Source organism: Kogia breviceps, chromosome 4, assembly GCF_026419965.1.
Source record: "Kogia breviceps isolate mKogBre1 chromosome 4, mKogBre1 haplotype 1, whole genome shotgun sequence".
Taxonomy (NCBI): domain Eukaryota; kingdom Metazoa; phylum Chordata; class Mammalia; order Artiodactyla; family Physeteridae; genus Kogia; species Kogia breviceps.
Window position 1 is genome coordinate 51,085,319 of NC_081313.1, and position 26,257 is coordinate 51,111,575.

Genomic DNA, 26,257 nt, shown 5'->3' on the forward strand with positions numbered 1-26,257 from the left:
TTATCTACAAAATCCCTTTCGCCAAGTCAAATAACATACAGATTTTGAGGATCAGGAAGTGGACATCTTTAGGGGTGGATACTCTGCCTAGCAGTTTATTTGTATCTAAACTAAACTGTATGGAATATTCCTGATAACAGCAATTGTTTGTAGTTCATTTTTAGTTCTAGAAGGTACAACTAGGATTAGTTGGATGGTTGAAAATTGCACAGATTCTTTTTTTCTCCAGTTAGAGAGGGAGTTGTCCAATAATAGAACACATTTTAAAAGGGGTGATTTTCATGTGTGTGTGTGTGTGTGTGTGTGAGTGTGTGTGTGTGTGTGTGAGTGAGTGTGACTATTAAGCTCCTTTCAGGTGTGGAGACACTGGTTGATAGTAATGTCAAGGAGATTCTTGCATTGTATGGAGACTAGATTATGTGGCCTATAAGATCTTTCTTTTCCCCCAAACTACTGTTTTCTGGTTCTGTGGTAAAGGTCACAGAATGTAATAGGGTTCATGAGAGAAACAGTATATATATATATATATATATACACACACACACATATATATATGTGTCTATGTGTATACACACACACACACACACACACACACATATAGGAGAGGGGGAGAACTAGAGATTAAGACTGATAGATTGCTTGAGTTTTAGGAATTGGCTCATATGTTTGTGGGGGCTGGCAAGTCTAAAATCTGTAGAGTAGGCCAGCAAGCTGGAGGCTCAGGGTGGAGTGAATGTTACAGTCTTGAGTCCAAAATTTTCAGGCTGGAAAGTCAGGCATCATTTTTGTGTTACAGTGTTGAAGCCAAATTGCTTCTTGCTTGGGAAAGTCTTTGCTCTTAAGGCCTTTGACTGATTAGACAAGGCCCGCCTAGATTTTGGTGGATAATCTGCTTTACTCAAAGTCTACTGATCTAAGTGCTAATCACACCTAAAAAAAAGCCTGTTTCATAGCAACATCTAGGCTGGTGTTTGACCAAACAACTTGGGTACCATAGCATAAAATTAACCATCACACAGAGGTAGTTAGAGGTTGAGACTCAGACCTTCCCACTTCTTGACCAGTGTTGATCCTCTGTACCACTATGCCTCTTGCTTTCTTTATTTCCACTTGTACTCTGTTTAGTTCCCACTGTTTCACTGCCTCTGTGTTCTTGGGTATGAAGTGGCAGATAATATAATTTTCCCACATCCCCTTTGATGTTCATTTTCAGATTTGCTTACAGATAGTTTTGAATTTACTGTGGTGCTTCTTACATTGTGTTCACTAAATATATTTAGAATTTTGTTCATGCCTAAACTCTTTAATGAGCCAGCTGCTTTTATGTAATTTTTTCAAAAATTGTTTTAAAATATATTAGGTGTTTGTTCTTCCTCTAAAATTATTGTTACCTGGTGGTATAAATAACAACCTTAAAATAGGTCATTCAGAAAGAGTAGGCATGAAAGAGAAATATCTGGATTCATTTTTATCCTCTTTGAGACTATCTCCAAATTTCTACAGCTCTTCTACAATTTGTTTTCTCTGCGTGCAGGATTCAAAGTCTACTGTAGTAGGAAGGGACATCTAAAAAATGGCTTTTGATCATATATTTCTATGTTAATTTAAAACATTAATTAAAATTTGAAATGGTAATGATTATTCAGATTAGTTATTCCTTCTATTGTAAAGTCTTATTTAAAGTTAATGTAAGACAAGTTTCTTTTTTTCCCTTTAAGCTGGTTTAAGTTTTGGGAGATAAACAAGAACCACTTTTTTAATGTTAATTAAACTAACAATTGTAAACTAACATTTACAAGTAAATGAAATAGTAGAGCTTGTTAATGGACCAAGAGCCTGGAGACCTGAATTCTAATCTTACTCCTGTTATTTATTAGTGCAACTCTCATTTTCTGATATGTTACTAAGAGGCTGGACAAGAGGGTCTGAGGCCAACTGGCTGTAATGTCTTTGACTGTGACTCCCATGAGGGAGGCACATGGGGAGAATTAATAAGGGACTATTTCTTAGAATAGATGAAAATAAACATTGATGACTGAAGACACAGGAGGAAGAAATTTTAGTAAGGAAAGCATGGAAAAAAGATATTCAAGTTTTATTCTAGTTGAGGTCATTTTATATTCACTTGTACACTTTTGTACATATCTCGTTTAGTTCTCTTGTATGAAGTAAGCAAAGCTGCTATTATTATTTCCATTTTGTAAGCAGAATTTCTGAGGTCAGATGAGGTCATTCTCTTTCCTCAAATGGTACACGTCTTGGGCTAAAACCCATAGAATTACTGAATACTAGATTTTGAAGCTCATTTGGTCCAACTCTTATCTTCTTTTCCTGTGTTCTTTCTACTATACCATCTTCTGGTTTTCGAAGTTTTCATTGTTAGACAAACATCAAGTAATTCTTTGATGTTTTGTCTTTTTATTACTCCTTGGTTTGTGTAAGGTTATGGAATTAGAAATATATTTTAATTGCATAATTCAGATTCTACGACTTTTAAAAATTACAGATAATAGTATCTTTAGATTAACTGTTTGAGAAAAGTTTTTGTTTTGCCTTTTGAAACTAGACTATAAGCATGTTTAAACTGATTAGGTCTTGAAAATGTGGAGTACTCCATGTTAATACAGAAATTTAAAAATCCATTATTTTCATCATGGAAATAAATTTCAGAAAGTATACATCTGCCTCAAAGTAAAGCCTGACAAATTTAGAAGTCTGTTCCCAGAGCTGTTACAGTCAAGAATGGGGCTAAAGGGAAAGAGGTATTTTTACCTCTCTGTATCTGACATTAAAAAATTTTAGTTAACACATTTTGTGATGAATTTTTCAAAATAAAATGTTCCTTCAAAACAGAAAGAAATTTTCCTTTCTTCCTGTCAATTCTAACCTCATACTCTTCACTCTTACATGCTTAGTTGAGGGGTGGGGATGGTGAGCAGCTTTCCACTTTGAGATACAAGGTATAAATTTGAAGTTTTCATACCTTGTGGTGGAGAAGTCTGTTGGATAGTCTGCAGCTCTGAAACCAGGCCAGTTGTTCTGGGTCCATAGGGGCCTCTAGGAAAAGAAAAATGGATTTATTATATCATTGTGAGACAGACCAGGATTTAAATCCTAGATCCTATACCACTAGCTTTGTGACCTTTAGTAAATCACTACTCTCTCTAAGTCTTTATTTTCCATCTGTAAAATGGGGCTAATAACACCCACCTTATTTACTTTCATTTGGGGACAGGAGGAATTAAAAGGTGGGAATATTGTACTGTAGCACAGTGCCTGACACAAAGTATATATTTAATAAATTAGAATAATAGTAGTAATAGTTTTTTTAATAGTTCTACTTCTTATATCTTACTATGTCTTGTTTCCCTACTAAAATATAAATTTATTGAGAACATGAACTTTGAAATTAAAGTATTTAATAAATAGTAGGTCATTGATGAATATTGTCATATGTGAAAGGCTCTTTTACATATGTTAAATAGCACCTTGTAGGTGCTCTCATCTGGTTGCTTGGGCACATTTTTAAAGTGATTCTGTGCAGTATAGACAGTATATTTGAAGAATAATAGTGTGTGTTTATTTCAAATTACTTTTGTGATCTATCTTCTAAGTTTTAATATATCGGTCAAAAATGAATTAGTGGTAAATCACAATGAGGGTTTAGTGTTTGGAAATAGTAATCAATAAACTTATTTTTAAGTATATATCACTTTTTGAAAGATGTTTCTAAAATATTTTTAGTCAATGGAAGAATAAGATTGCTATTTATAAAGCTTTTGTTTATACTCAAATTTTCAGGAACATATATCTTTTGCTAACCACATTATATCAGTACTATATTTTTACATAAATGTGTTAACTTGTCCTTTTGGAAGACTATTTTTTCTTCACTCATGATTATATCATACATTCCTTTCTAGAGCATGAAGGGAAAAAGCAAAAGTAGTCATGACTTGCTTAAGGATGATCCACATCTCAGCTCTGTTCCAGCTGTTGAAAGGTTAGCATGGTGCTAGTGTGATCCTAAGTTCTTATTTTCTGGCTCAGATCATTTTCTTGCTTCCTTTGTAAGTAAACAGTCAGTTCTCGTAAGTCAAATCTTGTCAACCCAACCAAAACACTAAAGCATTTTGAAAATGGGGGTAGTAGAGCTACTAGCATAATGGAGAGAATCACTCTAGTCACATTCACTCTCCTTGCTATCTATCAACCTCTGCTAAACTAATTAAATTTAAAATTAGCTGTTAAACTTTTAAATCTTGGGATAGTTTGAATACTAGGAAACTGTCTGCTTTAACAATTTAATGTTTAACTGAAAATTTCTTTGCTAACTTTTTCCTTGCTTAATTTTTGTCTCAGAATCATGAGTAAGCAAATCAGATTTGAAGGGTTTTATGAAGAAGTCACCACATTTTGGGCCAATTCACTGAGTATTATTCCTTACATATTTCAGGACTTATCAGAAAATTTTTGTTGCTTCTCTTTGATAAGGGAAGATGTCTTTCTGTTAGATATAATTGCACATGATTCACTGGGCCAGTGTCTCAAAAGGGGATAAAATACTATTGTACTCACTATTGTAGCTCATTTTTAAAAATTCTATATTAAAACAATCTTTTCTTAATATCCTTTTATTTGAAGGATTTGGCTTCTTCAGCCTGAATACATCAAGCCAATAGAAGAAATTGTTGTCTGCAGCCTTTTGTTTATGAAAATAACACTATTGGTTGTTTGCTTTTTAAAAAAAATTGTAGTGAATTTGTATTTGTGCTAATGGAGCATACCTTTTATTCTATGTATAAAAACAACTTCCCTTTAGAATGTTTCTATTTGCTCTACAATGCCATTCTGAAATTCCTGTGTTGAAGTGCTTTTGAACTATTAATCCCAGCAAAATATTCTAAATTTTTGGATAATTGAATAATTTTGTTAGTTTCATTTTGAAGCTAAAATTTGTTTTCCTTATTTTTTTGTAGTGAAAAAGGGGATGCAGCAGGAGATTCAGATGATGTGAGTATTAATTTTAGTGTAAATATAGTTGAACAATTTATAGAAAATTCAAAATCTTTACAAATGATTATATTATTTTTCCTAAAAGGTAATATGTATTACCTTTTATAATTATATATGTAAACTTTTGAAAAAAATTGAAAGATTTAAAAAATAAATTATTTATTTTGATACTGGAATTTTCCTTCATAGTATGTGTATGTTTCCTTACAAAATCAGAATCTTACATAGGAATTTCTAGCCTGTTTTTTCTCCCTGTCACGTAACATAACATGAATACTCAAAATTTAGATGTCACTGATTTTATTTTGTTATGATAAAAGTTTAAATGTTGATGCATGATATCCTACATGATGTATGGGAAATACTTGGATACCAGTCATTTATGGTAGTTTCCTTCTTCATACACACATTTTGGAAGATTCTCTCTCTCAAGACTGTAGTGACCTTTCTTCATTACTTGTACTGGCTATTAAAGCTGATAAAACAGAAGGCAGAGTTTCCTTTATGTATAAGAGATCAAGTTTTTCAGGTCATTTGTTTGCCACTTTATATAAAAACCCATTGATCTGGGTGTTGTAAGGAAGGAAATACATAACTGTCCATGCAAGAACACAGCTTCATCTATTACCATAGTCAAGAGAGAGGATTCTCTCTGACTATATATAATAGAGAAATGATGACTATCTAACCTGGTCAAGAAAACCTTCCGGGAAGAGATGATGCTGTGTTGTGTCTTATAGGAGAATTAGGAGTCAACTAGATCAAAAAAGAAACTGGTGAAGGGTGGGATTCCTCAGAGAACAGCATATACTAACCCATGGTAACAAGGAGAAAGTATACCTTATTTAGGAAGTACAAGCTAAGATTAAAGTTTGAGAAGGAACCTGCCTTGTGAGGAGCAGGGAAGAAGAGTATTAAAGATAGAGGGAACTACATGTACAAAAGGCTCTGAAGTAGGAGAGTTTGATGTGTTCCAGGAGCTGAAAGCAAACCAGTGTGACCAGAGCATCATGACAGGAGGGAGAGTGGGTGAGGTTGGAGTGGGAGGAAGAAGCCAAATATTACAGAGCTTCCTGGGCTATGGGGAGAAGTTTGAATTTCATCCTCAAAGTAATGAGAAACAGCTGAAGGGTATCAGTTAAAAGGAAGAGTACTATGGTCAACTTTGCATTTTAGGAAGATCACTGTTGGCAATATTAGAGAGGACAAATTAGAAGAAATAGGTTGGAGTCGAGGAGACCTATTGGGAAGCTGTGGCAGGAGGAGAGCTTGATAGAAGACCACAGGTGTGAGATGGGAGAGAGACAGATTTGAAAGAGGTCTAAGAGGTGACTGATTCCATACTATGAGGTGAGGGAGGAGGAGTCTAGGACAACCACAAGGTTTCTGGTTTGGGCAACTTGTTAGATGGATACAAAAGATAGGTGGGGAGAACAATGAAAAATAATGTGCTTAATAATGTGCATTTTGAGATTCAGATAACTTGGAGACATCTGTGTAACATTAATATGGATCTGGAAGGTAGGTTCAAGGCCTAATGTAAAATTATGTTCTTATGGTCTTGACGGAGTGAGGTCATCTAAGGACACTGTATGGTTTTTAATCTGTTTTGTGTCCCAAGATCCTTTGCAATCACTAAGACTGCAGACCTTCTTCCCAGGAAATATATTACATCCACAAACAAAATTTTATGAATTTGCAGGGCATTTTTCTTTTTATATCTCCTGAGGACCAAGCATGGAAGACCTAGGTCAGTGGTTATCAAGTTTTAAGGCTAAAGAATTTCTTAAACAACTCATTGAAAACACTCACAATTTCCATCCCTAGAGATTTGGTTCAGTAATACTGAGATGAGGGCTAGGATTTTACATTTTTAGAGCCAATCCATGTTGTATAGCCTGAGGACTAGACTTTGAGAACCACTGCTCTAAGGTCCACAAGCCTCAAGTTAAGAATCCTGCCTCACCATGACTCACCTGGTTAGAGAATCACAAGAGAAAAAGATCCATTTGGGTAGTTTCTTCCTTCTCCTTCTCTACCCTCTTCCCTCCCTCTCTCCTTTTTCCCTCCATTGCTCGCTCTCTTGATGCTGGGAGCTATTCTGGAAGTTGAAGATTTAGCAATAATCAAAACAATCCAGAATTTTAGTTCTAATGGACTCCTTCCTCTGATTATGGGAGAGAGACAATAATCACATAAATAATTAAAATGTATAGTATGTCAGATGAATGATAAATGTTTTGAGGAAAAATAAAATAGGGGAGGGGAATAGAGAGTACTGGAGGTGGGTAGGTGGCTCTGCCATTTTATTCGGGGGATGAAGAAAAGTGTCACCGAAAGGGTGGCATTTGAGCAGAGACCTGAAGGAGATGAAAGAGTCAGCGATGCAGATACATGGAATAGGAGAGTTTTAGGCTGGAGAGAAGAGCAACTCCAAAGCTGACTAGTGTTGCTGGCCTGGAGTTGTAGGAGATTATGTCAGGGAGGTCCAGATTGTGTAGGGTTTGAGTGAGTTGGGAATCCACTGGAGGGTTTTGAGTCGAGGTGTGATTGCTATGACTTAGATTGTAGGAAGAAATATCAGTTTCTCTACCTCCGCCTCTTTTACTTGCTTTAATCCCTGGGTGAGGTCAGTATGCTGGCCAACTGCCTCCAAAAGCCACATTTCCTACTGGGAAGGAATAGGAATGTAGATAGACAATATCCTGGGTGACCCAGAGGGAGCATAGGCTGCTGTGCAGAGGACCTGGGTGTGGATCGAGCAACAACCCTTACTAGGCTATACAGTTGTGGCAAGCATTGCCCTCTGAGGAAGGTGCCATTAAGACCCTCATAAGCCTCAGGGCCCGATTGTACTCTCCTTGGTATGCATCCTGGACTTTATGGTATGAACGTAAAAAAGGAGATGGCCTTTGGCCAAATCGCTCCAGGAACCTGCTCAGTTACTGGGAGTCCCTGGTTGTTCCCTAAAGCTAGGAAAAGCAACCCTGGAGGGGAAATTGGTGCCTTTGAGGGAGAAGCTGAGAAGCCAATCAACCAGCTGATGCCGATAAGGCGGACTAAGCCGAGAAGCCAATCAACCAGCTGATGCCGATAAGGCGTGACTAAGCAAATTCCCTGCTTTAGGGGTATATATACGGCTACGCTTTGTGATTAAACTTGCCTTACAACCATCAGTTGCTTGTGCCCTTCTGATCCCATACCTTGGTGCGTTCAGTTCCCTACCCCTTCTCGTCGATTGTTGCTACACTTTGAGGACCCGCCATGGCTGGCGGCATACAGTACTTATATAGCCGGCCTAGAGCAGATCCCAGGGAGTATTCCCGCCTGTAGCAGATTCTTCAAGCCCTCACTAGTTCAAAACAAAACGAAACAAAAAATAAACCTGGCCTAGAATGCAACAAGGAGAATTTGAGATGGACCTCTGGAAGTGAAAGAAGAAAATGGAATGCCCAGCAAATACTCCATTTTGATTTTTACAGGATGGAGAATATGGAAGTGCAGAGCATGATGAATATGTTGATGGTGATGAGAAGGACCTGATGAGAGAAAGAATTGCAAAAAAGTTAAAAAAGGGCACAAGTGCAAATGTTAAGACAGCTGGAGAGAGTGAAGTGGAGAAGAAATCAGTTAGCCGCAGGTGAGTCAAGCGTTGTGCTTCTAAGTATCAGTTTTGTTTTTGCTTTCGTTTTTGTTTTTTAATTAATTTTTGTTAGAGTATAGTTGCTTTACAATGTTGTGTTAGTTTCTGCTATACACCAAAGTGAATCAGCTATACATGTACATATGTCTCCTCTTTTGGATTTCCTTCCCATTTAGGTAAGTATCAGAGTTTTGTCATTTTATACTTAATTTTAAATTAAGATTGAGCCCTTTATTCAACTTACTTCTTACTTTCTAAAATACTATTTTCATAATGTTTGATATATATACCAGTCATGCTAAATTAGCCCATTCAGAGGCCTAAAAGAAAATAGACCAATTTTATTTATAGCAATGGTCATGTGAGTCAAATTCCAGTTCATTTCTCCCTGATCTCTTCTTTAAAAGCCTCTAAATTGTTTTTATATTTGGGACAAACAATATATTAGCTAGATGTGGAAGGTTGTATTTGTTTAAAATCAACAAAAGCAGTAAAGCAATTGTATAGAACAAAAAGAGACATCCTCAGATTTGAGTAAAATTTGTCTAAACTGGTTAAGAAATGTATGGGCCTGAAAACCCTCTTAAATGTCTTTTCAAGTCTGATTTATACTGTCTATCCCTCCTAATCTCAGTGATATCATAAAAGAAATTTCAGCAAATGTCTGAAATCATTAGTGCTTTTGGTCAGTTATACCAGCATCACTATCGTTTGTCTCATGTTAATTTTATGTTAAAAAAAAACAGAAAAACTTCTAAGAGTCTTAGAAAATTGTAATGTGGTAAAAAAGGATAATTATATTTAAAGAAAATCACTGCTCAGTCTAAGTTGAATTATAATGGGTATACCTGCCAGCCAGATAGGATGTCAGTGTGAAATCATTATCTATTAAAAAAATCAGTGCTCTTGATATATACAAACTGTTCATCTGTATGTGCTTGAAGTACTCCATTATCCTTCAGTCATTTTCTGATTCAAGTCCCTAGGATCAGGGACTATACTAGCCTCTCAGCCTTTTAGGCAAGGAGCCATTCAAAGTATGATTTTACTGAAAATTTGTGGTATTGCTTCTGTTTGTAAAGAAATATCTGGAATCTGTTAAAGCTGCTTATCACTTTGGATAATCAACCTACAAGCAGGTTTCTTGAGTACTTAATATTTAAATTGGGGAATGATATTTAACAATATAATTTTCAACAAATTTACATAGAGTAGATTATTTCCCTAATTGTTCTATTGAAAAATACTTAGGGGTTCAAGAGGAAAAAATCCAAAGCTCTTCTTACCTTCTCTCCTTTCTTTTTTCTCATAGTACTTATTCTGATTTCTTGAGGATTTCTGTCCCTTGCCTCCTTCCTTTTCTAAATGCATCAGTCTCACTCTTTCTTATGCAGTCCACTTTCTGTAAGCCTATACCTTGACTACTGAATGCTGCTGAGCAGAATCACACAGCCATGGACAAGACCAGCTTCAGCTGTGCCTCCAGTGCTTCCCTTCAACCTCAGGTTCACTCTCTCTCATTAGGTCACCTGGCTTCCTGTTGTGTGAAATAAGAGTAACTTCTTCAACTCTTATTCTTTTCACTTTTCGCTGTACCTCTTCAGACCAATTCTTATCTCCTTCTCTTCTGCTTTAAAGGGAGGAATCCCTCTACCCATTCAAAACGATCCCATCCTCTTTACTTTGTCTTTAGTTTTCTCCACTCATTCCTTTCCTTCAGCTTGTGGATAGACTTAAGCCTCTTCCAGCATTCCATAGTGAAAACAAAAACACCAATTCATTATTTCCTGTCCCCACCACCTTAGTTCCCATTTATTTTTAAATACACATCATTTAGCTTTTCCCTCATCACTCCCCTGAAACTACTCTCCCTGAGGCCATGTACTTGACAAATGTAATGGCTACTTTTCAGTTTTTGTTTTTCCTGGTGTCTCTGCTGTGGAATTTGGCATTTTTTGCCTTTTCTCTTTTGAAAACCATCTTCCTCAAGAACCTGCTACTTAAATTGTGACCTGTGGACCAATAGCATTAGTATCTCTTGGAATCTTTTTAGAAATGCCAAGTCTCAGGCCCCACCTCACACTTTCTGAATCAGAATCTGTGTTTTAATAGGATCCTCAGGCGATTTGCACATTAAAGTTTGAGAAGCACTTCTCTAGAATACTAATTTTTACCACCAGTGCCACTGGACTTGTTCAAGTTCATATCATCTTAGCTCCAAGGTCAGCAACTTCTGACTCCCCAGGGTATTCCCATAGCACCTTTCTCATACTTCTGTGATATTATGACATCCGGTTATACATTTTTTTTCTTTCTTGTGTACCCTTATACTGTAATTTTCTTAAAGGCAGAGATTGTGTCCATTTACCTGTGGTCAAACATCATAGCTACTCAGATGTTTATATAAATGAATGAACAAAAAAAAAAGAGTGAATCCTTCTTTGACAAATCACTTTTTCCTCCGGATCTTATAAGTAACTTGCTTGTATGTATCACATGAGATTTATTGCTTTGCCTATTATCTGTTGCCTATAATGAGCTCCTTCAGAGACTGTCCTACGTCCTCCGCATCTTGTGTAATAAGCACGTGGTAATTGGTGATTAAAGTTTGTGTAATGAGTGGGCGAATAGATGAATGAATACGCTTGTGATTCATTAGAAGAATGGTTTTCACTCCTGACTCCACATTAGATTCACTGGAGAAATGTTGAAAAAAAAAATACTGATGCCCAGGTCCCAATCCCAAAGATTCTGAATCATTTGGTCTGCAGTGAAGCCTGGGCACATGCATTTTTACTTTTTAACTTTCAATTGAAATATAGTATACATACACACTATATCTGTATGAACTATATTTCATAGTGCACATATAATACACAGGTTGCTGAATTTTTACAAGCCAAATACACCCCTATACCCATCACCCAGATCAAGAAACAGAAAATTGCCATTACCCACTAGTCTCCCTCTTGCCCTGTTCTGGTTATTTCTCCCCTCCTCCCCTGATAGTAACCACTTTTCTAACTTCCAAGAATGTAACATTAATTTAGGGCAATAATACTTTGTAAAATCTCTCCAGAAATTCTAATGTGCAGCTAAGGGTTAAGAACCCCAATCCCCACCAAACGCTCACTCTCTTGATTACTTCTGAGGCACAGAATAAAGTAAGGTAGATTTAAAAAATTGTAGTGTCACCTCATGTCTTTTTTGTAGTCTAACAGAGATAAGACATTTATATCAGTTGAACTCAGTTTAATCTCTGAAATAGGTGAAAGGGTCAGTATAGTGAGAAGTCATTTTAGAAGAAACAAAATGATATTTGAGTTTTCCTAATGTTTTTCAAGATGTGTGCTGGTAAAGATTCAAATCAGTGTCTCTCAATGTTTTCCATATATTTGAGTCACCTTACAAGCCCCACCCCTGATCGAGTCGATCAGAATTTTTTGACCATGAGAAGTTTTAAAAAGCACGGATTATTCTAATGTACACTCAAGGTTAACTGAAAAGCGGTAGTTACAGCCTGTCTTTGGAAAGTCCTGTTTTAACTTATTCTAAAGAATCTTTTCTTTGCCTGCAGGTGGAGCTCACCTGCTGCAAGTTAATCATATAAACCAAATTGAGTCGTCTGCCCTACTTGTTTTTAGCAGCTGTTTACAGATTTATAAAAAATGGCTAAACAGTAAAATCACATGTAGCAAGCAGACTGGAGAGTCAAAAATCAGTGGTTTATTGTGCTGATTTCAGTCATTATGGAAATTCTGTCTTTTATTGTGTAATTTCTGTCATCTCTAATTTTATTGTGATTACTCTTCTAAAGTATTTTAATCAAGATGAAATATAAATCAAAGAAATCTTGACATATACCCTGAAATTGCCATTACTAATTTTGGTAGTAGTCCTTCAAGGTTCACTAGAGTACGTTAGTTTTGGTGTTTGAACAGGTTCTGGTTTGATCAGCTGTGTTGTTTACCTGTCATATTTAGTTGACTGTGGCATTCTTCCTATATCATAAAACAATTCTCTTATTTGGTAAAGTCAAGTAGAATTTGTGTTTTACTCATGAGCTGTGTTACGTTGACTGAATATGAAATATCTTATATGATAGTATCAGAAATTTAAATATAAATATTGAAGTTGAGTTTGAAATCTAATGAGTTGGATTGAACTTTAAATTATGCAGCAAGGGATAATACAATCAGAAATACTTCCTTTGGCCTGGGTGAACACCCAAATGAGCTGCTGCTAATTTTAATCTTTCAAGTCTCCTTTTGTTGAATTTGAAATATGTGACCACGTTTTCATATGGAACTTTGAATACTTTTTTCCCCCCAATATTTCTAGCCTTCACAAAAATATTAATTAAGCTTTCTCTCAGCCTTAGGGAATTTTTTGAGTCTTAACATACTTTGTATTCTAGTTTCTCTTACTTTATGATCAGACCTTAGGAAGTACATAGCTGTCTTTCGTACATAAACTTGGTTTGCTTTAGCAAATTCAAAAAGATAGTGTCATATTTAAGTTTCAAAAGTTTAAAAGATAGTACACATATAAAAATGATAGTACAAAATTTAAAAGCTAGTACAATAACAAAGGTTGAAGTCCACAGGCAGTCTAAAACCCTATTTAGATCATTAGAATCACCATCTCTAAGAAGTCCTCCTCTTTCCTCAGAACTTTTACAATCAAGGAATGAAATTAACCAGTTAGAGCATTTTTGCTTCCTTTCACCTTCTGTTGCCCCAAGGTATTGAACTGAAGCAGACAGTAAAAAAAAGAGGAAGAGAAAGAAATGTGAGATCTATACATTGCATAAGTGGTCTCTGAAAATTTGCAGGTATTATTTCTTTCTTATAGAGTAGTAGTGGTCTAAATACTGTATTTTCAGGAAATATTTGGGTTTAACAGCAGATATTAAGCTTTGGAGCAGTCTGGTAGCAGTTAGTTTGCATACTAACTTTTACTAGAACTTGACTTTTCTTTTTTATATGTTCTTTCTTAACCTATCATTCTATTCTCAAATACGTGTTACTCTTACTGTCAGTTACTGTGCAAGAACTGCTATATGCCAGACAGTGCCAGGCTCCAGGAACATGAAAAAAAGGAGAAACGGTTTCTGCCCACACATGTTCACAATATAGCATAAGAATTATAAACAATTAATTACAATTCAGTATAGCATGTGCTCTAATAGAAGTGCATGCAAAATATTATAGATGATAAATAGGCAATGTATCTTTCAGGACAAGATTAAAATACCAGGTTTAAAAAGGGATGAATATAAAATTGCCACTTTTGTAGACCAAGAATAGTCAAATACAGCAATCTCATAAGTTTCATCCTAATGCTAGTATGATAAACCATTTTTTGGAACCACTATTTAAAAGAAATAACATTGTAGCATTGTCAAGTCCTTTAAATTAATGTTGCATAATCTCCCAATGTAGACTAGATGCTTTATCCTGTTGTCTTTACCTGTTATGTTAAAAATTTTGGAATAGTAACAATTATAATATAAACCACACCATCATCTGGCATTTCTGGCGAGCTTCCTTTTGTCTTCTTTTTAGGTATTTATAGCAAGAATTTTTGGATGTTCTGGGTAAAACTGTTTCTTGGGCTGTTTGAAATAAAATACCACTTTAAAAATGTCCAGTTAGTTCATTGAGAACCTTAATCCATATCCAAGGAATCAGTTTCAAAATAAAACAAACAAAAAAATCCTTGAACTTCAGTTATATACTTAGGAAATACAACAACCCTACTGTTTTCACAATTAGGTTTTGTTTGGCAGGCAGGAAGCAGTGAAATACGTATGTGGGGGAGGTTCTCCTGTCAAAAGGGAGAAGAGCTGTTTGCATCTCTTCAGAGTGTATCGATTTGTGTTACCCTTGAGAGTTACATTCTACTGACCTTGCAGTATCAGTTGTTTATAGGCATCGGAGTTATACATATGAAATGTAATATTGAGATTATGTGCAGAAAAACATTCTTTAAGTTATTCAGCATTTGAGGAAATGTTCTCTACCCTGGAACAAATGTAGTCACGCTGAAGAGTTTTGAAACATTCATTGCTCTCCTACCTTCCTTATCTGTATATTGTGAATTCACCTGTAAATTAAATTGGCAAGTATACTTTGGGTAAAATACAGAAGAGAATAGCCACCCAAGATACCAAGTTCTTGTTTAGCACAAAGTTAAAAGCATATGAAGTTACACAAGGGCCTGAGGAAGATTTATAATTATTAGTGATTGTACTCTGTCTGACTCTAGCCTTTCTTTCTGTTCCCTTCTCTAACTGTTCAGGGATTTTATTTCAGGGATCACTTAGCTTTTGCACATTAATTGAATTCCTCCTTTATACAAGGCACCGTGCTAGGTCCCAGAATGCTCAGATTAGAAAGGCTCAGCCTCTTCTCAGGTTGCTTAGTTTCTAGCAAAGGGGGACAGTGGTATAAGCAAATAAGGGCTGTGAAATGTTCATAGGTGATCTAGCCAGAGAGTTGTTCTCTTATTCCACAAGTATTTATTGTTATTCTGCAGTGTGACCAGGCAATAAATTTTGCCAAGGCAGTTAATTTATAATTTAACCCCTAGAACAGAGCTACAAGTTACAGTTTATATTCTGATTCTCATTTGAAAAAAAACAAGCTGGATTTGAAGAGGAGAAGTGGCTTATGGCCCCAAAGTGGCAAAGCCTGTACCTGAACCTGCAATGGTCTGACACCTCTATGGAGCCTAGAGAGGGGTTGGCCAGGGCCAACTCATACGTGTCCAGCTAAAGTGTAAGTCTCATGTGGAATGTTTCTGGCCAAGGTATAACATCATTTTAGGAATATGTATTACTCTATATAAATGTAGAGGGTGGATTAGAGGAAGGAGACTGAAACAGAAAGACAAATTAGTGGATTATTAGATTAGTCCAAGGGAGAGGTAATAAGGAGCTAACTAACTAAGGTAGTATCTGTGGGGATGGATTCGAGAGATATTAAGGAGGTAATAGATTGGATGTAGGAGACCTGAAGGAAAAAAATATATTCCAGATGACTCTTTTGTGGCTTAGATAACTGGCCAAGTGGTGGTTGTAACCATTGAGATAGGAACCCTGGAAGGTCCTAGTGCTTACGGCATACATTTTTGTCCTGTTAGTCCTTTCTGTTTTACATCGACGTCCTGACACATAAACATACATCCTGAATTGCTTCTTATTTAATACTCCCTTTATAAGTCAACTTAGGTTAGGTTATGCTATGGTAACAAACAATCCCCATATCTCAGTGGTTTAAAACTAGTGTTTGTTTTCTTGCTCTGGCTACATACTGGTGGGATCTGTGCATCTGCTCCATATCATCTTCATTCAAGGGCTGAGGATGAAGGGACAGCCTCTTTTTGAGAGGCATGGCAGAGGGAAAAGAGTGATGATGAATCATATGCTAGTTCTTAAAGCTTCTACTTAGAAGTGGCATAATCACTTCACCATTTCACTGGCCAGAGCAAATGATATGGCCAAGCCTGATGTCCATATGGTGAAGTATAAACCTTTCACTGAGAGCTTAGAAATAGTGATGCAATCTACTGCAGTCTCTGTGCTTTAGCCAGGAATTGCTATAAGTACCTGTGACTGTGTAATAAATTTATTCATCATCTTCCTGGCAGACAAGACAAAAGAGATATAATAAGGCTTACATAATTGCCATTATCTGAATTTTAAAAAGAAAGGTATCAATTCCTAATTATTTCAGTCTTTTAAAAAGTACAAAATTCTAAAGGAAATTCTATCTTATCAGTCTTTACACAAGGGGTGGAGAAGAACATAATGATTGTCTTCTACAAGTTTCATAAAAGATGCAGAAACATAACATTATACACATAACATTAAATCATAAATTAAGTCAAATTATCTCAAGTAAAGGGATTTCTGTGTAAGGGAATAGAGGAGTTGTGCAGAATCCAGATAAAAGAATTGCACACAGTCCTCACAGGAAAGGAAGTTGTCAGAAACTTATATTTTCCTCTCTCTTGCAGCCTCAACTCTCTGCTTGCCTTTGTTCATTTGTTCCCTTATCTTCTATAATCTTGTGTTTTCTCTGTAAGGCTCTCATCTGTTCCCTCTTGCACTTCAGCTCTTCAGAAGTAAATTGACTTGCTTTCTGTGTCCCAAATTCTTGGGAGAGAGAATCTTATTGGCTTGGTTTGGGATAGGTGTCCATTCAGTCTTGTTATTGGAGAGGATAATGGTAGCAGAGGAGGAGTTAAAAGCCATGAGATATGTGGGTGTGACAGAAATAAATAGGCCCTCTATCATCTATCCTTCCCTTACTTAGTAAGGAGAACCCAAATTTTTAGCTGGATTCGTGGCTGCCTAGCTAAAAGACATTCACCAGTCTCCTTTGTAGCTAAGGATGGCCTTGTGACCACGTTTTGGCTAGTGAGATAAAACAGAAGTGTGTCAGACTTTCAGGCAGTCTAAGGAGAGAAGGAAGAGGCTAGCCCTCCTTCATCCCTTCCTCCTGCTGTCAGCCTGGCACACAGGTTGGAGCTATGGATGGCAGAATGGAGCGGTTGAAGCAGCCTGGGTCCTTGAAGACTTCATGGAATTACAATTCCCACTTGGATTGCCTATCTAGGACTTTTCCTATGTGAAATAAAATAATCTTAACATTGTTGAAGCCACATTATTTGGGGTTTCTGTTAAGTGTGGCAGATCCTAAACCTAACTGATAGTTTAACGTTGTTTCTTCCAGGGCTGTGAGTAGGGTAGGTTCTCTAAGGTGGGAATGTGGGCAGGAGGAAATGAATAGCTTCTTCATTATTTCAGATAGCTTTTTTAGCTGTTTCTCTCATTGTTCCTGGAAGAGAATCATCTGAATTAATAGTACCCAACATGTCCACCCCTCTTCTCACTTTTGGCTGATCATGTTGCTCCTTAATTCATTACAGAAACAGAAGTAGCAGGAGAACGTCCTCATTTTCCCACCACCAAATCTACTCATCTGCATCTGAATCCATATTCTTTTAGCAAAGGCAACCCCTCCACTCTCTGCTCTGGTCCTCTTTCTTACACATTTTGGCCAAGCTGTTATCCACCTTACTCCTGTTGCTCACTTCACACCAGGCATATTGTTCTTCTTGCTCTTCCACAGACACATGAATGTCATTCATCTTTCAGGCCTCTGCACTTGGGGTTACCTTAGCTTGAAACGTTCTTCTCTGAGATATTCTTAGTAACCATTCCTTCTCTTCATTCAATTCCTTATTCAAGTATCATCTTATCAGAGAGGCTACCACACTACTTAAAATAACTGCCTCCATCCCTACCAAGGGTACATATCCAAATGACCTGGGGAAAAATTTTAAAAATTTGTTTGACTTTTACAAAATGCATATGCTAGGACTGCTCCCCTCGCGGTGGGGGTGGGGGGCAAATCTCATTCAGTAGGTCTAACGTGATTTGCTCATTTTTTGAAGCCAGTTAATTAGTGATGAAAATACACGTTACTTAACCTTTTCCTACTGTTGGGAGCATAGGTGAATAAAGGCAAATAAGTTTAAAAAGCAAGTTTGGAACTAGATTATCTGTCCTTTTCAGGCTCAGATGTTTGTAGAAGACAATGGTCACTCCAGGGAGGCAAAGTTAGAGGGCCTCTTTTCCTAGCCAAAATCACTTTTTCTACAAGTTCTACAACTTTTTAAGAATGACTGATATATTGTTTCATCAACATTAATCTTCTAAACAAGTGGATTTTGTTCTATTTTTTAGCCTTATTGCATCTTTGCCTTTATTTAAGCTTGTCTTTTTAAAAGTAGACACAATATAAACTATTTGGTAATGACCTACTTTGAAGAAGAATCTCATAGAATTCACTACATTTCTTTCCTACCTTTTTGCCAATTTTGATATGTTAGTAATATTTGATGTCTCCTGCCTCCTTAGTTTTTATTATTTAGATATTGCTATACCATGTGTCTCAGTTCATTCAATATAAGTGTACATTTATATTGATTTCAATGTACATACTATTTTAGTACACATATGTGAGTGTTAAACCTTAAATAGGTTTTCCATTATTACTTTGAAGTATAGCCTCAGTGTCTTACTAGATTTTTTTTTTTTTTTCTGCGGTATGCAGGCCTCTCACTGTTGTGGCCTCTCCCATTGCGGAGCACAGGCTCCGGACACACAGGCTCAGCCACCATGGCTCACGGGCCCAGCCGCTCCGCGGCATGTGGGATCTTCCCAGACCGGGGCACGAACCCGTATTCCCTGCATCGGCAGGCAGACTCTCAACCACTAAGCCACCAGAGAAGCCCCCTTACTAGATTTTTACTGTAACTTTATATTTGATTTATTTTTCAGTAAGCCAATAAAAACAATAAGCCTATTTCTTCCAGGGCTGTGAGTAGGGTAAGTTCTTTCAGGTGGGAACGTGGGCAGAGAGGAAATGAATATAAGCCTTACTTATATTTATTATCTTCTACTCAATTTTTTTTGTTAAAGGTCCTTAATACATTTTTCTAGTATTGCTAATTGCAAATTTTGTGATGTCAACGTAGTTTGCTTTCCATTTCAAAATGTATATTGTTGATTTAGCTGCTTCTTTAAGAATCTTGTTTAAACAGCCTCAAATGTATTATATGATAATGGATAGGATTCTGTTCCTACTGAAAAGTACTTTTCTTATAGTCAAAGGCAGTTATTAATTGGCATGTGAGCTTAAGTACTGAATTATTTCTTTTTGTTTTTTAAATTTGTTCCAGACATTCATCAGATCAAAGGTATATATGTACTCAGCAGATAGGAAGTTAGATTTGTTCTTTGCTGTATGCTTGATTTCCTTGATTCTAAGAAAATGTCTTCTTAACTTCAAAAGTTATATAATGACTTCTTGCCAATTTCTTTTTCCTTTTAGATAAGCATTTACTTTTTAAATTTTATTAATCATTACAAATTAATAGAAAATTTCTGGATATGCTTATTTGTTTGCAATATTGACAGTAACTTGAAATGTCTTAAAGACAGGCTTTATGTAATGGAGTTAAAAAGAAAAACCCTTGGCTTGACTTCAGAGAGTTTAGAAAGATATGTAGGCCTCAGACAAAGACTTGAGTGTTACAGTCATTGTATTTTATGTCCTTGCTGCTCTTTGGTAAGATTCAGTTTTAGGTGCAGTTTGTATGCACTTGCCTAGTCAGGTAGAAAAAAAGATATATAGCTGACCTGTGATAAAAGGTGAGAATGTCTAATCCTGATGCTGCTGGAGAGTAGCCCAGAAATTGAAGGCCAGGATAACATTGCAAAGTTATCACCAGTCTTAATTATTTGACTTTATGCTCATCATTATACTCTTAGGTAGGATTTATCAGTATCCTAGTGAAGTTTTAAAAATTATGATTTGTACCTTTTATTGTTTTAGCCTATGCTGTGTGGTATGTAATGAATTTTGGAACAAAATGTGTTTACATTTTAGTAGATATTTAACAGTCTTTGCTACTAGTTTTGTAGTAAATTAATTAGTGATAAAAATACGTTACTTAATGTTTTCCTATATGTTGAAAGTATAGATGAATAAAGGTAAAAAGGTTAAAAAGCAAGTTTGAATCTAGATGATCTGTCTTTTTCAATGTTAGGCTCAGATGTTTGCAGAAGACAATGGTTACCCTACTCTAGGGAGACGAAGTGAGAAGGTCCCTTCTCCTAGCCAAGCTAGCCTTGTTTCTAAGCTGTGCCACTGAATAGCAACAGTTTTCGCTAGGAAGAGAGGAACGTAACACCTGTTATAGTACTTACACACAGCCTTCAACAAAAATTAAACACCTAGGGCGCTGGCCTCGAGAGGGGGGCTACAACCTAAGGATGGTTCAATTGCAGCATCACTGCTTAGGGTCTTTGGTGCTAGGGCCATAAAATGGAGAAATGTTTGAATTACCTTAATTCATGGAGTTTAAAGTAATAGCCTTTTACATGTATAAAAGCTCCCACTAACTCAAGGTACTTTTCATAAAATACTGATAATTCACTGTTTATTCCAACCAAAAAGCATACAAGGCATATTTGCATATGAGAAAATTAATTTCAGTTTGTTCTTTTAAAAAGTTTTTTAAGTAACATTTTAAGAATGTTTATAAGTTCATACTGTATGTATTTTTTAAAGTGTTCTGCTTCCTTTTTCTTTTCTTTTTATTTTTTAACATCTTTATTTGAGTATAACTGTTTTACAATAGTGTGTTAGTTTCTCCTTTACAACAAAGTGAATCAGTTATACATATACATATGTTTCCATATCTCTTCCCTCTTGCATCACCCTCCCTCCCACCCTCCCTATCCCACCCCTCTAGGTGGTCACAAAGCACAGAGGTGCACTCCCTGTGCTATGCGGCAGCTTCCCACTAGCTATCTAATTTACATTTGGTAGTGTATATATGTCCCTGCCACTCTCTCACTTCATCACAGCTTACCCTTCCCCCTCCCCATATCCTCAAGTCCAATGCTCTAGTAGGTCTGTGTTTTATTCCTGTCCTACCACTAATCTCTTCATGACATTTTTTTTTTAGATTCCATATATATGTGTTAGCATACGGTATTTGTTTTTCTCCTTCTGACTTACTTCACTCTGTATGACAGACTCCAGGTCTATCCACCTCATTACAAATAACTCAGTTTCATTTCTTTTAATGGCTGAGTAATATTCCATTGTATATATGTACCACATCTTCTTTATCCATTCATCTGTTGATGGACACTTAGGTTGCTTCCATGTCCTGGCTATCGTAAATAGAGCTGCAATGAACATTTTGGTACATGACTCTTTTTGAATTATGGTTTTCTCAGGGTATATGCCCAGCAGTGGGATTGCTGGGTTATATGGTAGTTCTATTTTTAGTTTTGTAAGGAACCCTCATACTGTTCTCCATAGTGGCTGTATCAATTTACATTTCCACCAGCATTGCAAGAATGTTCCCTTTTCTCCACACCCTCTCCAGCATTTATTGTTTCTAGAGTTTTTGATGATGGCCAATCTGACCGGTGGGAGATGATATCTCATTGTAGTTTTGATTTGCATTTCTCTAATGATTAATGATTGATGTTGAGCATTCTTTCATGTGTTTGTTGGCAATCTGTATATCTTCTTTGGAGAAATGTCTATTTAGTTCTTCTGCCCATTTTTGGATTGGGTTGTTTGTTTTTTTGTTACTGAGCTGCATGAGTTGCTTATAAATTTTGGATATTAATCCTTTGTCAGTTGCTTCATTTGCAAATATTTTCTCCCATTCTGAGGGTTGTCTTTTGGTCTTGTTTATGGTATCCTTTGCTGTGCAAAAGCTTTTAAGTTTCATTAGGTCACATTTGTTTATTTTTGTTTTTATTTCCATTTCTCTAGGAGATGGGTCAAAAAGGATCTTGCTGTGATTTATGTCATAGAGTGTTCTGCCTGTGTTTTCCTCTAAGAGTTTGATAGTGTCTGGCCTTACATTTAGGTCTTTAACCCATTTTGAGTTTATTTTTGTGTGTGGTGTTAGAGAGTGTTCTAATTTCATACTTTTACAGGTAGCTGTCCAGTTTTCCCAGAACCACTTATTGAAGAGGCTATCTTTTCTCCACTGTATATCCCTCCCTCCTTTATCAAAGATAAGGTGACCATATGTGTATGGGTTTATCTCTGGGCTTTCTATCCTGTTCCATTGATCTATATTTCTGTTTTTGTGCCAGTACCATAGTGTCTTGGTTACTGTAGCCTTGTAGTATAGTCTGAAGTCAGGGAGCCTGATTCCTCCAGCTCCATTTTTCCTTCTCAAGATTGCTTTGGCTATTTGGGGTCTTTTGTGTTTCCATACAAATTGTGAAATTTTTTGTTCTAGTTCTGTAAAAAATGCCAGTGGTAATTTGATAGGGATTGCATTGAATCTGTAGATTGCTTTGGGTAATAGAGTCATTTTCACAATGTTGATTCGTCCAATCCAAGAACATGGTATATCTTTCCACCTATTTGTATCATATTTAATTTCTTTCATCAGTGTCTTATAGTTTTCTGCATACAAGTCTTTTGTCTCCTTAGGTAGGTTTATTCCTAGATACTTTATTCTTTTTGTTGGCAATGGTAAATGGGAGTGTTTTCTTAATTTCACTCTCAGATTTTTCATCATTAGTGTATAAGAATGCCAGAGATTTCTGTGCATTAATTTTGTATCCTGCTACTTTACCAAATTCATTGATTAGCTCTAGTAGTTTTCTGGTAGCATCCTTAGGATTCTCTATGTATAGTATCATGTCATCTGCAAACAGTGACAGCTTTACTTCTTCTTTTCCTATTTGGATTCCTTTTATTTCTTTTTTTTCTCTGATTGCTGTGGCTAGAACTTCCAAAACTAGGTTGAATAAGAGTGGTGAGAGTGGGCAACCTTGTCTTGTTCCTGATCTTAGTGGAAATGGTTTCAGTTTTTCACCATGGAGAACAATGCTGGCTGTGGGTTTGTCATGTATGGCCTTTATTATGTTGAGGAAAGTTCCCTCTATGCCTACATTCTGCAGGGTTTTTATCATAAATGGGTGTTGAATTTTCTCAAAAGCTTTCTCTGCATCTATTGAGATGATCATATGGTTTTTCTACTTCAGTTTGTTGATATGGTGTATCACGTTGATTGATTTGTGTATATTGAAGAATCCTTGCATTCCTGGAATAAACCCCACTTGATCATGGTGTATGATCCTTTTAATGTGCTGTTGGATTCTGTTTGCTAGTATTTTGTTGAGGATTTTTGCATCTATGTTCATCAGTGATATTGGCCTGTAGTTTTCTTTCTTTGTGACGTCTTTGTCTGGTTTTGGTATCAGGGTGATGGTGGCCTCATAGAATGAGTTTGGGAGTGTTCCTCCCTCTGCTATCTTTTGGAAGAGTTTGAGGAGGATAGGTGTTATCTCTTCTCTAAATGTTTGATAGAATTTGCCTGTGAAGCCATCTGGTCCTGGGCTTTTGTTTTTTGGAAGATTTTGAATCACAGTTTCAATTTCAGTGCTTGTGATTGGTCTGTTCATATTTTCTCTTTCTTCCTGGTTCAGTCTCGGCAGGTTGTGCATTTCTAAGAATTTGTCCATTTCTTCCAGGTTGTCCATTTTATTGGCATACAGTTGCTTGTAGTAATCTCTAATAATCTTTTGTATTTCTGCAGTGTGAGTTGTTACATCTCCTTTTTCATTTCTAATTCTATTGATTTGAGTCTTCTCCCTTTTTTTCTTGATGAGTCTGGCTAATGGTTTATCAGTTTTATTTATCTTCTCAAAGAACCAGCTTTTACTTTTATTGATCTTTGCTATTGTTTCCTTCATTTCTTTTTCATTTATTTCTGATCTGATCTTTATGATTTCTTTCCTTCTGCTAAATTTGGGGGTTTTTTGTTCTTCCTTCTCTAATTGCTTTAGGTACAAAGTTAGGTTGTTTATTTGAGATGTTTCCTGTTTCTTAAGGTAGGATTGTATTGCTATAAACTTCCCTCTTAGAACTGCTTTTGCTGTATCCCATAGGTTTTGGGTCATTGTGTCTCCTGTTTGTATTTTTGAATTGTTCTTTTTTAAAACACTATAACTGTTGACATTTAGTATAGATGAACACCTGGCACCTAAAGCAGGTTAAAAACAAATGCAAACAATTAAAAAGCAATAAAGCTATAAATCTGATATGGAAATAGATTGTGCCAAAGGGATTTACCTCATCTGGGCTCTTTTAGGTTGAAAAACTCCCAGTTTCTAGGCAGAGCAATTGCCTAGCCTTAGTATATTATTGCATGCTACAGCATTCTTTTTCTGCTTCACATTAGTCAAGTTCTGCTTAAGGTAACTTTTTTTCATTGTTGTTAGAGTTCCATTTTCGATTCTTTTGACAGAAAGAAATTCATGTATAGAGCTATGATACCTTGAACTGGAAGGGGTACTTAAGTATATGCTGTTTGCCAAATCTAGAGCATTGCATACCTATTAAATCTTAAAGAGGAGAAAATAATAGATGGCTAGAGAGATAGATTGATGGAACAGAATACAGAGCCCAGAAATAGACTCACACAAATATAGTCAACTGATTTTTGACAAAAGTGCAAAGACAGTTTGATTGAGAAATGCTAGTCTTTTCAACAAATGGTACTAGAATAGAGTTCTATGTGCCCCAGAAATGAACCTTGACACATACCTCACATTTAAATAAAAATTAACTCAAAATGAATCAAAGATTTAAATGTAAAACTTCTAAGCTTCTAAAAGAAACCATAGGAGAAAAATCCGTATGAACTTGGGTTTGATAATGAGTTTTTAGACACAAAAAACATGAAGTACACTGACAGATTTTAAAACTTTGGCTCTGCAGAAAATACTATTAAGGGGATGAAAAGACAAGCCACAGACTGGGAAGCAATATTTGCAAATCACATATCTGATAAAAGACTTGTATCCAGAATATATAAAGAACTCTTAAAACTCAACAATAAGAAAACAAACAAAGCAATTTAAGAAACAGACAAAAGATCTGAACAGATTTCACCAAAGATGTATGAGGTAACAATATATGAAAATATGCTCTATGTATATCCTTGATGAGATAGACAACTATTATAAGCAAAAAAGTATTTAAAAATTTCTCTGTATTGTTACTTCACATTTTAGTATATAGTGAATAAGGAGCTAGAAGAAAACAAAGATTACAATTTATTTGTTTTTAAATCTGGAACTTTAATTAATTACTTCTACTGACAGGGAACCTAGAGCTTAGATGCTAATGCTGGCTCTTATTTTCGTATTTTACACAAAATGTTGAAGTTGTCCACCTAACCACTAGATCAGAGTGGTATTGTGAAGAGAGCAGGGGCAGAGTGGTGAAGCTAGAGAGCTTTCCAATCTTCCCTCAATTGTATTTGCAAAATTTAACTTAGAACTACTCTCTAAGTAACAGACAATCTAGGATTTAAACACAGGTATGTTTGACTCAACTGCCATATTATACCTCCCCTGAGATGAGGCACAAAGAATGAGCTATTAGTAGAATGGTGGACCAAGGATGCAGATGTTCATGCAAGGGGATAGGTGAGAGTTTGATATCCTGATAACTGTGGGAACTTGAGTAAACATGGATGCACATTTGCATGAATTAATAGTACAAAGTATTAGAGAAGTAGACTAGGGCCAGATCAAGATGGGCGAGATGTGGCATATTTAGAAACCAGACTCTCCTTTAGATGGTGGGGAACAATATAAAGTAAAATTGGAAAGGGACATGATCAGGTTTTTGTCTTAGAAGGATCACTGTGTTAGTAATATGGAAAATAAACTGGAGAGAGTCAAAACTAGAGGTTGAGGAAACTGACCAGGAGACTGCTTTATTAGTTCAAGTCCAGATAAGATACAAAAGCCTGAACTAAGACAATGTTCTGTTTGCTAGGTAATTTGCATTCAGTAAACATTTTTACAGACATCTACAGTATGCATGTGGCAGATATAAAGATAAAGAACGATACTCCCTTGCCACAAAAAAGCTTTCAGCTGAGGCAGATATATAGCCATGAACTACAGAACAGGATGAACTCAATATGAAACAGAGGTTTAGAGAAAGTACAGTAGCTTCA

The 26,257-nt window shown here is 36.1% G+C and overlaps 1 protein-coding gene across 4 annotated transcripts in view; it reads left to right on the forward strand.

Annotated features, from left to right (window-relative positions):
• The window catches only part of CWC27 (CWC27 spliceosome associated cyclophilin), a 240,724-nt gene that overhangs the window by 38,855 nt on the left and 175,612 nt on the right, over nucleotides 1–26,257 (forward strand). For 3 of the 4 annotated variants that reach the window (XM_067031029.1, XM_059062304.2, XM_059062305.2), the window contains 3 exons: nucleotides 3,924–4,003; nucleotides 4,980–5,013; nucleotides 8,499–8,656. In XM_067031029.1, coding sequence (XP_066887130.1) covers nucleotides 3,924–4,003; nucleotides 4,980–5,013; nucleotides 8,499–8,656 — 272 coding nt within the window. Of the gene's footprint in view, nucleotides 1–3,923; nucleotides 4,004–4,979; nucleotides 5,014–8,498; nucleotides 8,657–25,005; nucleotides 25,194–26,257 lie in introns of those variants that run through there. The other variant, XM_067031030.1, reaches the window with a different exon arrangement.